This window comes from Haliaeetus albicilla, chromosome 7 (assembly GCF_947461875.1).
Source record: "Haliaeetus albicilla chromosome 7, bHalAlb1.1, whole genome shotgun sequence".
Lineage (NCBI taxonomy): Eukaryota > Metazoa > Chordata > Aves > Accipitriformes > Accipitridae > Haliaeetus > Haliaeetus albicilla.
The window spans coordinates 3,047,703-3,061,416 of NC_091489.1; the positions used below are offsets into that span (position 1 = coordinate 3,047,703).

The window sequence follows — 13,714 nt, forward strand, 5'->3', positions numbered from 1 at the left end:
ACAGTCTGTAGAAAAGGTGATGGGTACAGGTGAGTGTGCTTAGAAGTGTATTAATGGTGTTTGCATAACTAAATTGCTAGTAAGTACACAAGGGTAAGCACTGCTGTATCAGCTGAATGTTCTTCTTTCACAAAGAAGAGCTGGTTTCAAGGTCACATGATTCATGTGCCGCCTCGAAGCATCAATTTACATGAAGGACCACAGCCTAGTTACATTTCTTCTTTTCCCCCCCAACAGTTACATGCTTCAGCTGTGTTAGAGATTGGAGTATACTAGGGAGGAGAAATGCTAAAATCTAACCTGCATCTTGGACCTTGTGGTAAGACAGCTGTGCCTTTAAGGAAGATAGGAAGGTGAGCACTGGGTGAGAGTTATCTGCTTTAGGTAATTGAATTAATGCAGCTACTGTGTGCGCTTAAAGCCTCTGAAGCATGGTTGTGACCTCCCTGGGGATATGAACGGGGTACGGGAACTGCTCTGTTCATTTGCAATAGCTGCTTACACTCTGTTGAGGGGAAGGTGGGCTGAGAAGAATTTGACTCAAAAAACTGTCCCTGAGACTTCTTGGAGAAACCAAAAAGAACTCGAGAGGCAAAATACTCCATCTGCAGCCAGGCTGGCTTCTGGGGACAAATGTGTAACCCTACAACAGCGATACTGTGCTTTGGGAATCTTCTCTGGGTGTTGATGGCAGGTTGTAGCGATCAGCATGTCAGGCACTCAACTCTGTCTGTCTTGGGAAAACAACACTCTTACCTGCCTCTAAGCTGGTTATAGTAATTCTCCCTTATGCATATGAAACTGTGCGTAAATAACTTTTGTTGTCGTATCCCTGGTAAAACAAAAGTGACCTTGCAATGAAAATCGCTCACTCTCTGTTGCACACTGTTACTGGAAGGTGCTTCTAGGCAGTTCTGGCGGCTGTTGTAGGGGTGAGGTGGGCCTTGTAGGCCAGAAGCAGAGCTGCTGCTTTCCTGGGAGCCAGAGTAAAGGCCTCCATCCCCCCTCGCACCTCTCCGGATGGGCTGTTTTCCTTCCTGACCCTTTCCCCAGGCTGTGCACCCAGGGGAGGGCTTTGGGTGCTGCCTGAGAACATGGCCTTGCCTCGGTCCAGGCTGAAACGCTGCCCCGCCTGTCTCTGGAGGCTGAGGCGCGGTGACAGCGAGTTTGTTGCAGCAGCCGCTTCCCAACAGAGGGAAAAAAGAGGGTTGGTTTTTTTTTTCTCCACCCAAAAAGCCCCAAACTGGTCGTTTGCTGCCTCCAGCCGGGGAGACCCCCGCCAGTAGGGGGCGCGCTCTTCCCAGCGGTACACTCTAGCCTACCACGAGGCGTCTCTGTGGCAGGGGCGCTCTGGCGCCGGTGGGGAGTTGGGGGGGGTGAAGTGGGGGGGGGGGTGGGGAGCGGGGGAGGTGCCGCTCTGGCCGGCCATCGGTGGTGGAGTCGAGAGGCGGGGGCCGCTCTGGCCGGCGGACTCGCTGGTGCGGAGTCCCGGAAGCAGCGTTCCTCCGAGGCCGGGCGCGGAATGGCGGAGAGTCCGGCCGCCGAGGAGGCGGCCCCGGCCGCGGTGCTGGCGGCGGCGGCGGGTAGCGGCGGTAACTCGGCCGGCCCGGGAGGCGGTGCGGGAAGCCCCGGTGTTTTCATCCCCGCCGAACTATGGGCGGCGGCGGGTTTCGGTGCTGCGACGCCGGGAGCCGGCGTCGCCCCGGGGAGCGGCGGGGCCCCCATCGCGGCGGCGGCGGCGGCCGCGGGGGCCGCGCTCCTCACGCACTCCGCCTTTTGGGACCCCACCGTCAGCGGCGACTGGGACAGCGAACGGCCCAGCCCGGCCTGTCTCCTGCGGATCAAACGGTGAGATAAGCCGCCCTTGCCCGTCAGCAGCGGAGCCTCCCGGGCCCGGTGGCCGAGCGGTGCTGCCGGGTGTGACGGCTCCCTTAACGACCTGGGGGGAGGGTGACTCCGGTCCTCGCCTCTGCCGGCCTCGCCGGGCTCCCCCGGGCCTAGCTAGCTGCGGGCCGGCGAACCCCCGCCGCCCTGCCCCGGTGGCTGTTGCGGGGGCTGCCTGGGTGGAAAGCGGGCACGGAGCCTGAGGGTCGTAAGGCGGCAGAGATGCTTGGCTCATCGCCGGTACCCTCGAGGTGGTAATTGTCCCCTGGGCCTCACCATCCCCTCACAAGAGGCCCTGGAGACCTGGGTTCAGGTCTGGGGACAGCCTCCGGTCCTTCCCTGCGTCCCGGGGCTTTCCTGGGGCCAGACTCCGGTCCCAGCCATGCCCCAGGACTCTCCTTGCCCAGGAGCTTGGGCGAGGATGGAGTCTCACACCTCGCCTGCGCTGGAGCTGTGGACCCCTGTACCACCATCCGGGGTCTCTTTCTCCATCTGCTCTTGGTGGGGCGTTTGGCAGCAGAGCTTCTCGGTGCACGGCTCTCAGCCTGCCCTCAGGATCGCTGGGTGCTCCTCAGAGGTGCTGTTAAATGGGGAGGGGAGCAGGCTTCTCAGTCCCCATCAAGGGTCGAGTTAAGATGTTTATCTTAAACCTGCCCGTAGCGATCCTCCTTCCTACCGGTGCCCACCCATTTGGCTGCTCTGACTCTTTAAAGGATCATCTGGTTAAACTTGGCATGTCGATAGCCTTTGATATTATGAGCAATATGGTCTTGTATTGTTAGAAATGCTGGCACTGTTTCAACAAGTTCTTCCTCTTCCTTCGGAGCAAGTATTACTGCCTGCCAGGCTCTTGCTCATCCTTGTTCTAGAGCTGTATAATGTCTTCCAAAGATGGCACCAGATATTTGGGCAGTTTCCAACCCAAATGCCAAAACCACTAACCTTGTAAAGGTAGGCAGGAAGGCGAGGCTCTCCTCTTGCTCTCGCACTTGCTCTCGCCTTGAAACCTGTCTGAGCTCTGGTTGCTTCCCAACTGGGAAGGTCGAGTGGGAGCTTGTCCTGGAGCTCAGTGCAGCTCTGATTATGGGAGGGAGGTTTTGGGCTATGAAAGGTTACAGGTGCCAGTCGGTTTGTCTGTAAACTGCACCGGGTTGTAGGTGATTTGTTGTTTTTCAGTTCATTTGGTCAGAGTTCCTAGAAAACGAGGCCATTGTGATCAAGTTGTGTGTGTGTGCATCCTAACTACTCTTGAACCTGCTGTCTGATTAAACCCAAATTTGTCAGAGCAGTAATCTTCTCAAAGGCAGTTGAGTCATGGTATGTTTGGTGAAAACAAATGACTGGGTATACCAAAGGGATTCTGTAAATAGTCTGAGTGTGAAGAAGGAAAACATGGGGAGGGAAAGTCATCCTGTAAACAACAAAACTCACCTAAGAGAACTTTTAAACGACTACCTTAGGGGAAGTTTATGGTTGAAGTTTTATGTACTGAAGCTAATCTATGGGAAGATACAAGGCAGCAGGTAGTCAAGGTGCGTTTGGTCTGGTGCCTCATGAATTGATTCATTAAATAGTGCTTGTGCTCTTGAAATGCCTCAACTATTTTTGGGGATAAGTTGAAAGAGCTCAGCCAGAAAACAGTCAGAGGCAAAAGAAAAATGTCTAGCTCTTTACGAGTTGCAAGTTTCCATCTTAAAATTCTGTCCCTTTGCATCCGTGCACAGATTTGTCATCTAGAACGTTCCTGCACCTCGAGAGCTGATGAACGCCAAGGGAGATCTTGACTAATTCCTGTTTCCTTTGTTCAGGGATATCATGTCCATTTACAAGGAACCGCCCCCGGGAATGTTTGTTGTGCCTGATCCCCACGACATGACCAAGGTAAGAGAAGATTTGGAGCTGGTTCAACTTTCCGTTTCTCTGTATGTTGCTGTTGATGGCTGCTTTAAGGGTTTGCCCAAATGGAGCATTCCCTTAATGTTTTGAGAGAAGTCAGGGTGAGTCTTGCAAATGCATAATGAGGCTCCAGTTTTCTTGGTGACATTGAGATGGGCTGCATTTAAAATGGGAGGAGGCTCTCAAGGAAACTGGCTCTGTGGAGAGATATTATCACAGGGATCTGAGGAGCTTCCACAGATAAAGCCAGCTCTGCTTTAGTGGCCCTGTGAACCAGTGAGGTGTTGATCTAGCTCATTTCATCCTACTGAGGCTTGAAAACAATCAATAGAGTAGCTCAGAGAAGAGCGAGCTCCATGGAAAGCCATTGGCCATGGGGGGCTTCTCGGAGGCTGGAAATGAGAAACATCCATTAGCCACAAGCAGTGCTGGACTATCTGTAATCTGCCTGTGGGACTTGGAGATGTTTAATTGTTGTGAGCTGGTAGAGAGATGCGTCCCTGTACCTGGGCCCTGGCCTGCTGCGGAGCTGCCCGCCGGGTTCTCACAGGTACCAGGGTCGCGCGCAGGTCTGACCCACGCAGCCGGTCCCACCACATTGCCTCCAGCAGACCCGCTCCCTAGGGACAGTGGCACGGCTACGGCCTCTCCTGCCTTGGTTCTTCCCCTCCTGGCTCTCAGGGTTTTCCAGGACTGGGAATTTCAGATTATGTCAGAGAGAATGCAGTGAGCTGGGGGGCAGAGGTTGCTCAAATGGTGTTCTTGATCCGACGTGTTTCTTGGCTGGTGCTGCCCTTTCTCCAGCCGGTGTCACCTGGTCTGGCTGTGCTGGTTTCTGAGAGTTGCGTGTGTGTGAGGTTGCTTTGGTTTTTCCTCTGCTGCACACTTCTCCTACCCCCCTGACAAACATGGCATCCCCCAGATTCCCCCAAATTCCTGCCATGTAAGTGCCTGCCTGGCTTGGGGCCCCTGGGGTTTTGGAGGTGGCACAAAGGGAGTGTCTCTGCACAGTCAACTCCTACCTGGGGCAGTTTTAGCTGCAGCTCTGGCTTCCCTCAGCGTTGGTAGCTGCAAGTGCCAAAATGCCCTTCAACGGAAATGCAGGTTTGTAGAACACTAGCCTTGGGGCTTTTAACTGAAATCCTGGGGAGGTAAGAGGATCATTAAAGGAGACTGCTTGGATCACTTGGGGAGTAAGCTTCCTTAATAGCCCAAAGGGAGTAGATTTCCTGGTATACAATTGGGATCTTTGAGGGTAATTAGCATGGAGAGAATAGGGTCTTAATTTTGGATCCTGGCAGAGGAAATTGAGTGATTGGTTTTAATAAGACCAAATCAGCATGAGACCATAAAATTGAGGAATGCTCTAGTTTTGGCAGAAATTCTGAATCTTTTTCTTTCTAAAATTAGATTATTTTTTTTTCATATTCAAAATCTTCTTTTTTTTTTTTTTTTTTTTAAGCATAGCTTACCAGCTGAACTGTGATTCAGTCTGGTTTGGACTGTATAGAGATGTATGGGAGGCAGCTGTTGTGGACTCTGGCCAAACCTTGTGTTGGAACCTGCTTTGCACATTGAGTGTGGCAGAGGGGAGAGAAGTGTGCAGCAGTGACTCTGGCTAACGAGGGAATGAGGGAGGGTTAAGTATGGCCTGCACATGGCGTGTGCTTGTGGAAGACGCTGCCTCTGTGCTGCTGCCTGGGTGGAGATTTCTTGCCTTTGGTTGGCTTTGTTGAGGATTTGATGGTGCTGCACAATTTTGAAGTGGTGCGCAAGACGGGCTTTTGTTTTCCAGATTCATGCATTGATCACAGGCCCATTTGACACGCCTTATGAAGGGGGTTTCTTCTTGTTCCTGTTTCGCTGTCCTCCAGATTATCCCATCCACCCACCAAGGGTCAAACTGATGACAACGGGAAATAACACAGTGAGGTTTAACCCCAACTTCTACCGCAATGGGAAAGTCTGCCTGAGTATCCTAGGGTAAGAGGAGACTTTGGCTGTTTTGATGGGAAATCAGGAGGTGGCTGCAGGCTGTATCCTGCCTCATGCATCCTTCTCAGCGCATTGTGCCCTGATCTTGCCCCAGACACGTGCTTGGATGCACCTTTGTGCTTCTGTGAAGTCGTGTGCAGAGTCGGAGTCGTAAAGCAGCACAAATTCCTCTACTGAAATAAGAGTCTAACTTGTCTTTAAAAGCACCTGAGAATGGAGCAGAGGAAGCACGAAGTTCAGTGGATGCTGCCGCTTTTCTCCTGCTTCCCCTTGCAAAGCCTCAGCCCCAGCACTGCTTTTCTTCTGCTTTTGCGCTTTGCAGCCTGATCCTTAATGTTGTTTGAATGTAGGTTTTTGTGGTTTTAATTTCCTCTCTCTATGTGGGTTTAAAAATAAATAAATAAAATTAAAAGCCACTAAGAACTTCCTTGAGAGCCATTTGACTGCTCTGGGCTTCCACCTACACATAGTATGTGGGGCTGAGCGGTGGGTGTGATGATTTACAAGCACTGCTCCCATGCTGCCTGTTCAAACAGGCTCCACTGCTGCAAATGCTTGTTATTCACCTGCTTGATTTTTAAACATGTGAAAGTCCTGACTGATTGAATGGCTCTTATGGCTCTGCCAGAGGAACCGTGGCCATGGTGTGATATTCCCAACCCCAGCTGTGACAGTTTCAGTTGCCAGTAAAGAAAGGCTTTTGCTGAGACTCTGGACTGGTGCAGCTGGGCCGATAGTACATGGTTCCTTCTGCTGCAGAGAGGTAGTAGCGGCAGCCAGGTGAGGAAAGGGCAGTGATGGCTTGAATTGCTGTAGGGATTTGACTAACCAGCAGGAGCTTGAGCACTGATGTGGTTATAAGACTGCCTTTGCTGGGATGGTTTCTGGAGTGCTATGCATGTGCCACTTACACCAAAGTTGGTCCAAGTAGCTGATACTCATCAGCTGATAGATGCTGGCCCAGGGCTGGTAGAGAGATGCATTGTACTGGGAAACACCTTCCTCAGCGTAGGAGTTTTCCTGATCCAGTGAGCTGGATGCCAGTGCCTGCAAAGCGCTGAGATGTGTAGGGCACATCCATATCTTGGGGGTCTGAATGCCCAGTAGCTCCCACACAAGCTGCCTTGTTGCTCATGCAATTGTAGCCCTGGCATGGAAGCTAAATTATTGAAGAGTGAACAAAGAGCCTCGGCCTTAGCAGAAATGGGAAGCGCAGAGGGAGCTGCAAATGAAAGGATTTAGGAAGAGCATATGTGGGTCAGCACATCCTTGTTCAGCTCACAGGGAGACAGGTCTGTATCTGGAACTAAGATATTAAGGGCAAGAAGCAGAACAGCTTTTTCTGCTTATGCTATTCTGTGCAAACGTTTTTGCTACCCTGTGTGTATGAAATGGGCACCTTATTCCTATAGCAGAGCATCCGTTAGTGCTTTTGATGGGAGTCCTTGTGCTGAGTGTCTGCATTACAGACTGCACAAGTGATGGTCTTGTTTGAGTCTCAAAAGTCAGATTTCAGTTCTTAAGAGTTGTTTTTGACTTACGGTAGTGCTGGTAGCTTGTGTTGCTCCAGGCTGCTGTGCGAGATGATAGCCATAGCTTTAAAGTTCCCTGTAAAATGCTTGGAAATGTTACTTTTCCTGAACTCATGTGTGATGCCCTGTGTGTGTTAGCAGTGGACTGAGGTTTAACAGACTCCCTTGTCTTGCTCAGGCTAAAGTACTCACTTGGTTGAGAGAATAAACTACTTTGACCCTGAAAACTTTCTCTGCGTCCAGTGCTTTCTATATCTGTAGCAGCTGTTTCTTTTCCTGTCGCATTTCTGTAAGGTATAGATGTGGTTTCCCAAGCTTTCTGATCTTTGGTAGTTGGAGGGATGGTGCTCGCTGGGCCAGTCCTGCGTTGTTAATTGATGCTTTTCTGTTTTGATGCCTCAGCACTTGGACCGGGCCTGCGTGGAGCCCAGCACAGAGTATCTCTTCAGTCCTCATCTCCATCCAGTCTCTGATGACTGAGAACCCCTACCACAATGAACCCGGCTTTGAGCAGGTGAGAGCTTAAGGTGGACCATCTCTGGTTCTGCAGCTATTTGTCTCTTCCCTCCACACCTTGCTCCTGGTGGCAAATCCAGTTCTGGAAATGGGGACAAAAGTAGATTTTGTCACTTGGCTCTTTTCCAGCTTGCTCTGCCTCTAGTCAGAGCTTGAGGGGGAGTTGCAAGCCAGCTCTGAACCAGAGGCTGCTTAGCTCACGTATGTGTAAAGTAACAGAAGAACATGAGGCATTCGAGAAGTTGCCGGGGAGATGGGATGGCTCTTCGTTTCTCTGCTACGTGACTCCTGAAATGGCTTCCTTGGGACGTACTGTCATGCAGGAACCAAACTGCTCAGGTCTTCATGGTCTCCAGCATCTCAGAGAGGCAGGTTTCTGTGCTAACTTTATCAGTTGACCTGTCTCCACAGCTGTGTGAGTCCAAGACTCTGGAGACGTGTAAAATCTTGCCAGCTTTTCATTTGCAATATAAATTAGCTCAGCATACACAGAACAGACAAAGCTGTAGTGGGTTCATGCACCAGTGAAATTCATCAGGCCCAAGAGGGAGAGATGAAGAGCCATTGCAGTCGCGTGGACTCACTGGCCCAAATTCTGTTTCCAGGAGAGGCACCCCGGGGACAGCAAGAACTATAATGAGTGCATTCGGCATGAGACCATCCGAGTAGCAGTTTGCGACATGCTGGAAGGAAAGTGTCCCTGTCCTGAGCCATTACGGTATGGAAAAGAGGCATGGAGGGAGCATAAGAAAGTGGGTGTGGGGAAGCAGGATAAACTCCTCTGGCTGCTCTTCCTGAGATCTTGAGAGTTGCTTCAGGGAAGAGCAAGTCTTTACCTCTGCCTAGTCCAGTGAAGAGTCATTTTATTTCCCCTGAAGTGGATGGCTGCATCTGTGTGGTGCCCAGGAGCTGTGCATTGACAAAGGCTGTGTTAATGTGCACAACGGCTGCATCCTCTGACTTGTGTTTGAGAATAAATTTGCCTTGTCTTATGGGGGGGGGGGGGGAATCTCGGAGGGAGGGGAGCACAGCTGTTGTGGAAGCACGTGCAGAATCTCTTCAGCAGCAGTGATGCTGCAGTTCCTTTCGCTCTGTGTCTTTCCTTGTTGTACCCTGTTAGTTGTCTGGGGCACCCTGTATGAGTGTCCATGCTGACTACATGAACTGGAGTTCAGTGGGATGTTGTGACCCTGGATGATGTGACTGTTGTAACACTGTCGTTTTGTGTTGATTGTTTGCTCTCTCATTGCATTCAGGGGCGTAATGGAGAAGTCCTTCATGGAATACTACGACTTCTATGAAGGGGTGTGTAAAGAGAGACTTTATCTCCAAGGACAGACAATGCAGGTGGGTGGCAGACAATTTTCTTGTTGATAACACACTGCCTTAGATAAGAGTGTGTCCTTAGTGACAAACAACAAGGTGCAGCACCTAGAGGTACAGGGAGTGGATCTGGATCTTTTCTATGAACTTTATATTCCAACTTTGAATCACAAAACTGAGACCTGTGATGTTCCTGTGGGTAAAACACTACCACCCCCAAGTTCAGAGTATGCACACAATCTTTTTAAGGCTGTTACGATTTCTGAGTACTGGGCCTGAGACACTCTCCAGGCAAGCAGGTGGTACTTTCAGCAGTGGAACCAGTACAGTTTGCTTTCACGTGGATTTGGTATTAAGCAGGGAAGGCACATGCAGGTTATCCAATGCTGGTGGCAACTGTACTCTATTGCAGTATTTTCCTGTGGGGTCACTGCTAGAGTTTCTCTTTTTCTGAGGTTCCTTTGCTCATACAGCAGATAGGAACTTCTCTGACACTCCCTATTGTGTCAGATGAGATTGAAAGTGGCTGAGTCAAAAGTTACTGGGGGAGGAAGGGGTGGAGGAAGAGTGACAATATGGCAGACACATCTAGACAGGTTGAATACAGGAGCTTGTTTCTGCAGGAAAGTAGACTTTAAAGAATAGATTGCCAAGCTATTTGCATATGAACAGATGTGTCTTCCTCCCTCATCAGCCACCTCTTGTCTGAGTCATTGAGAAATTCCACTGCTAAGAAAAGTTGGAGGTGGTTGATTTAATGATCTTGTGTCTCTGAGCCCTTTCTTCCCGTCAGTGCCGTCACTGGCTTTGTAATTCATAAATTGAAAGCACTCCCGAAGCAGGAGATTTCGTGTTTGGAGTGAGAAATTCCCATAAGGAAGGTCTGTGCCTGACTTAGAGCTGCAGAGAGTACTGAACTGAAGGCTGTGTAGTGAAGTTTGGTGAGGATTGTCAGGTGTGGCCCACTCTTGTTTCTTCTTCAAGGCGCCAGGGCTCAGTTGCTTTCTTCAGGGTTTACGAAGATCACTGTGTTGTCCTCAGTTCCCAGAGGTAGTGACTGCCATAGTTGGTTTTCTGCTTACTTGTAAATAGTAGCGCAGGAAGCATGAACACAACGTGCTGGGGAGATGGTAGTTGTTGTCTTCATGACCTTGTATTTAAAATGAAGTCACTCCAGGCTCAGTATCAGCTGAGTGCTTGCCAGATGTGCTGTCTTGTTAACTCTGGGGCCACATGTTGGCTTGTACCTAAGACTCCCGTAAGATGGGACAGCATAAACACCACCACCACCTTATATAGCCCTGGCAATGTGTTTTCAACCTGGGATGGGGATAAAAGTAGCAAATGTTAAATAGTCTCCAAAGACTTTCTGCCTCTGACTTGGCTACATCTCAGCTGAGAGCCTTGATTTAAAATGAGAATAGCAATGCTTTCATTTGGATGGGGTCTGTGGCACTAATATAAAGTGTGGTCAAGTCTTTGGCCTCTGGATTTAGAGACTTTCATTTGTAATGTTTTCCCTGCCTCCCTGGAGTGGTCCTGAGACCAAATCCTTGAAACAGTTTATTTCCTCAAAGGTGGTAGTAGAAATCCAACCCGTGTCTGCTTGGCCGTTCATCTGTTTTTGAAGTTTGCTTGGGTTTGTAAGGTTTCCCAAAAGAGACTCCAAACAGAAATTATTATCAGTCTTCAACCTTGGCCACGACAGTGGGAAGTTAAGGGGCCGCTCCATCATAAGATGGGATTTAACCCTTAAGTCTTTAGCCATTTGTTGCCCAATTACTACGCACCTTTCTTCTTTCTGCTTCTTGCCGGAAGGATAATGGTCTATATTAATAGGCTTATCTATGGCTTTCTTCCAGGATCCTTTTGGTGAAAAACGAGGCCACTTTGACTATCAGTCCCTATTAGTGCGTTTGCAAGGAATTCGGCAGAAGGTGCAAGAGAAACACCAGCAGGAGAATACAGAAATAGACTCTGAGAGCAGCTCCTCTGAGACAGAGACAGACACTCAAGGTTGCTCTAAAGCTTAGAGCTGTGTTAACAGTGGAGAGGCCAAGCCGTGGGGATGTTCTGTCTTCACACTCTAGAGTACCCCTGACAGACTCGACAACCAAACCAATGCCAGAGCAGAAAAAACTGCGGGATATCTTCTGTCTCCTTTTACTGCTCTGGTGGATAACGCTGAACGAGAAGACTTCATGCTAGACAAAGCCAAGCTTGTGGCAGGCTACTCTTAAAAGGTACTTACTATGCTAGAAAGCCGGAGCATGTGGCATCAGGTTATTTTTTGGAAACACCTACACTGGTTGTGTTTTTTTTTTTCTTTCTCTCCATTTGATTAAAGAATGAGATCTAGACTGCGAATCCTCTTTACAGCTTTTCTGTTCCTAGACAGTGGGCCCTTCCCTGGGGCCATGCTGAATGTGGAGCTGTAGCTGTGGGAGCGCTTTGATGAGTCCAGGGTATGACAGGGCCCATGCACCGTGTGCCCAGGCGAAACCTTTTTTGTGCGGGTTGGGAGAGATGGAGCCTCTCTGCTCTATGGAGCCCATTTACCTGATGTCTTTCTTCTAGACACTGTTCTAGACAGACCAAAGATAAAGAGCAGTGGTGGAATCTGGGCTCCTTTCTGAAAGCTTTACTCACGCCCTGGGTGACTTCGTCCACTGAGACTTCAGGCGCAAAGGGGCAGATGAAAAGTGGAAACTGCAAGAATCCATAAATTGAGTGCAGGTGTGTTCATCCTGGCATTTTGGGGAAGGGAGGGTGAGAAAACCATTGGTCAGAGATGGGGGGAGCACTTAAAAATAAATCTAGTTTGTGTATTTTTTTTTTTCCAAGTGTTGATTTGAATTTAGTATTCTAGACATACTTTATTCTGGCTGCTCTGAATGGAGCTGTTTTGTTTCCTTAACTGAAGTACTCTTTGCTTTCCACCTCTCTACTCAGTGTAATATTTTATTTTCCTCCCTTCTTCCTCCTGTCACCTCACTCCCTGCTGCTACCTTGATCCATCAGATTGAAACGCTAGAGTAAGGGGCAGTTCTAGCTAAGGAAGCCACTGTTTCTGGCTGGAGTTCTTCGGAGGTGTACGCCTTGTTACTGACAAATTCCTTTGCCAAACTTGGCCGAGCGCAAGCTAGCTGAGTGTCATAAAGTTTAACACTTCAGTGCATTGACCGTTTTAAACAGCAGCTTTTTACTGTGAGCGAAGGCCGGCCTCTTGGAGAGGTGTCTGCTGGCTGCGAGTGCCATTACATCAAAAGATGTATTCGGTGTAACTTGGGTGGAGGTGAAATACCCAGTTTCTCCAGGTAAATGACCCTGGTGATGATTGATTGGAGCAGTATAATGTTTTGTTGATAAAGAGCTTAATCTAATTTTTTTTTTTTTTTTTTTTTAGTATTTTTATGGGAGCTTTGATAGAAAGCTAAGCACAAAGTTGCACATTGTCCTGGGCCCTCTCCCAGTTTCCTTAAACACCTTCCCACCAGCTTGGCCCTGTTTCAGACTCCTGATGGTGGTGGGAGAACTTCCAATGCAGTCATCTTTGTTCTAAAAAAAGTGCAGAAAGAGGGGCCAAAAGACCCCTGCCGTATGCTGTACAGAAAGGCAATGCCCCATGCGTCACTAAATTATTTTCAGTCTCTGTGATTTATATCAACTCTTGCAGAACTTAAAAGCCTGCACACTGCTGCTTCAGCAGCTCTGAAAAGCTGAAAGGTGGAAACATTTCTGAATTGTTAAGGTGCCGTTTAACAACTTGGGAACCTTTTTTCCCTTTAGCAAGCAAACTCCCCTGGGTCTGTCATTGGCTTGATTTAGACTTAAACCCTGTCTTCCCTTGAGGGAAAGCCGAACTTACACAGGACTCGCTCAATACATACACCAGATGAGAGTAAATAATGCGGTGTTCACCTTGAAATGAGGTCTTAGGGAGGCAGCGGAGTCTCCCGAGAAGTCATGAGCTGTGTGCTACTTCACCGCCTCTTTAATCCCATTGTAAATGTCACGTTGTTTTTCACCATTCAGTAGCATTGTGGGTAGAGCTGTGACTCTGCTGCCTTCCCAAGGCAGAGCTGGTTCTGAAATCTGTTTGTGATGCATGTGGCGTTACCATCCACCGATACAACAAAACAAGAAAATGCCTTATTGTGGACACTATTCACATAACTAGCATGTGGCTGTAAAAGAAAAGTATTAGTTTTATAGCTCTAATGTTGTCTGTCCTACCATTTCTGAATGTTTCCATTTCAAAGTGACAATCCTCAAATGACTGCTCTAGGCAGAGATGTTTTAGCAACAGATTTTTAGACCTAATTGAGTTGAAAATATATGCACAAGAGTCACTCTAAGATACCTTGTTTATATACTATTGTACATAAGATTTTTTTTGTGCAATAAAGTTTGTTTTGGCAGAATCTAGACTGTGGTACTCCTTAGTGGAACAACGACTCATTCACAGAGCAGAGAGGACTGCAGAACAGTTTCTCAGTGTCACTGCTGGCTCCCAAGATTCTTTAGGCAGAGTCACACTTGTGTCCTCCGAGACTGCAGTTGCAGTA

General features: G+C 49.0%; 1 protein-coding gene across 1 annotated transcript; it reads left to right on the forward strand.

Annotated features, from left to right (window-relative positions):
• The first annotated feature begins 1,416 nt into the window (after nucleotides 1-1,416).
• UBE2Z (ubiquitin conjugating enzyme E2 Z) lies at nucleotides 1,417-13,574 on the forward strand. The gene is made up of 7 exons (XM_069786530.1): nucleotides 1,417-1,848; nucleotides 3,693-3,765; nucleotides 5,576-5,763; nucleotides 7,710-7,821; nucleotides 8,429-8,541; nucleotides 9,080-9,170; nucleotides 11,009-13,574. The coding sequence occupies exons 1-7, from the start codon at nucleotides 1,523-1,525 to the stop codon at nucleotides 11,177-11,179; spliced, it is 1,074 nt and encodes a 357-aa protein (XP_069642631.1). The 5' UTR covers nucleotides 1,417-1,522; the 3' UTR covers nucleotides 11,180-13,574.
• Nucleotides 13,575-13,714: the final 140 nt, after the last annotated feature.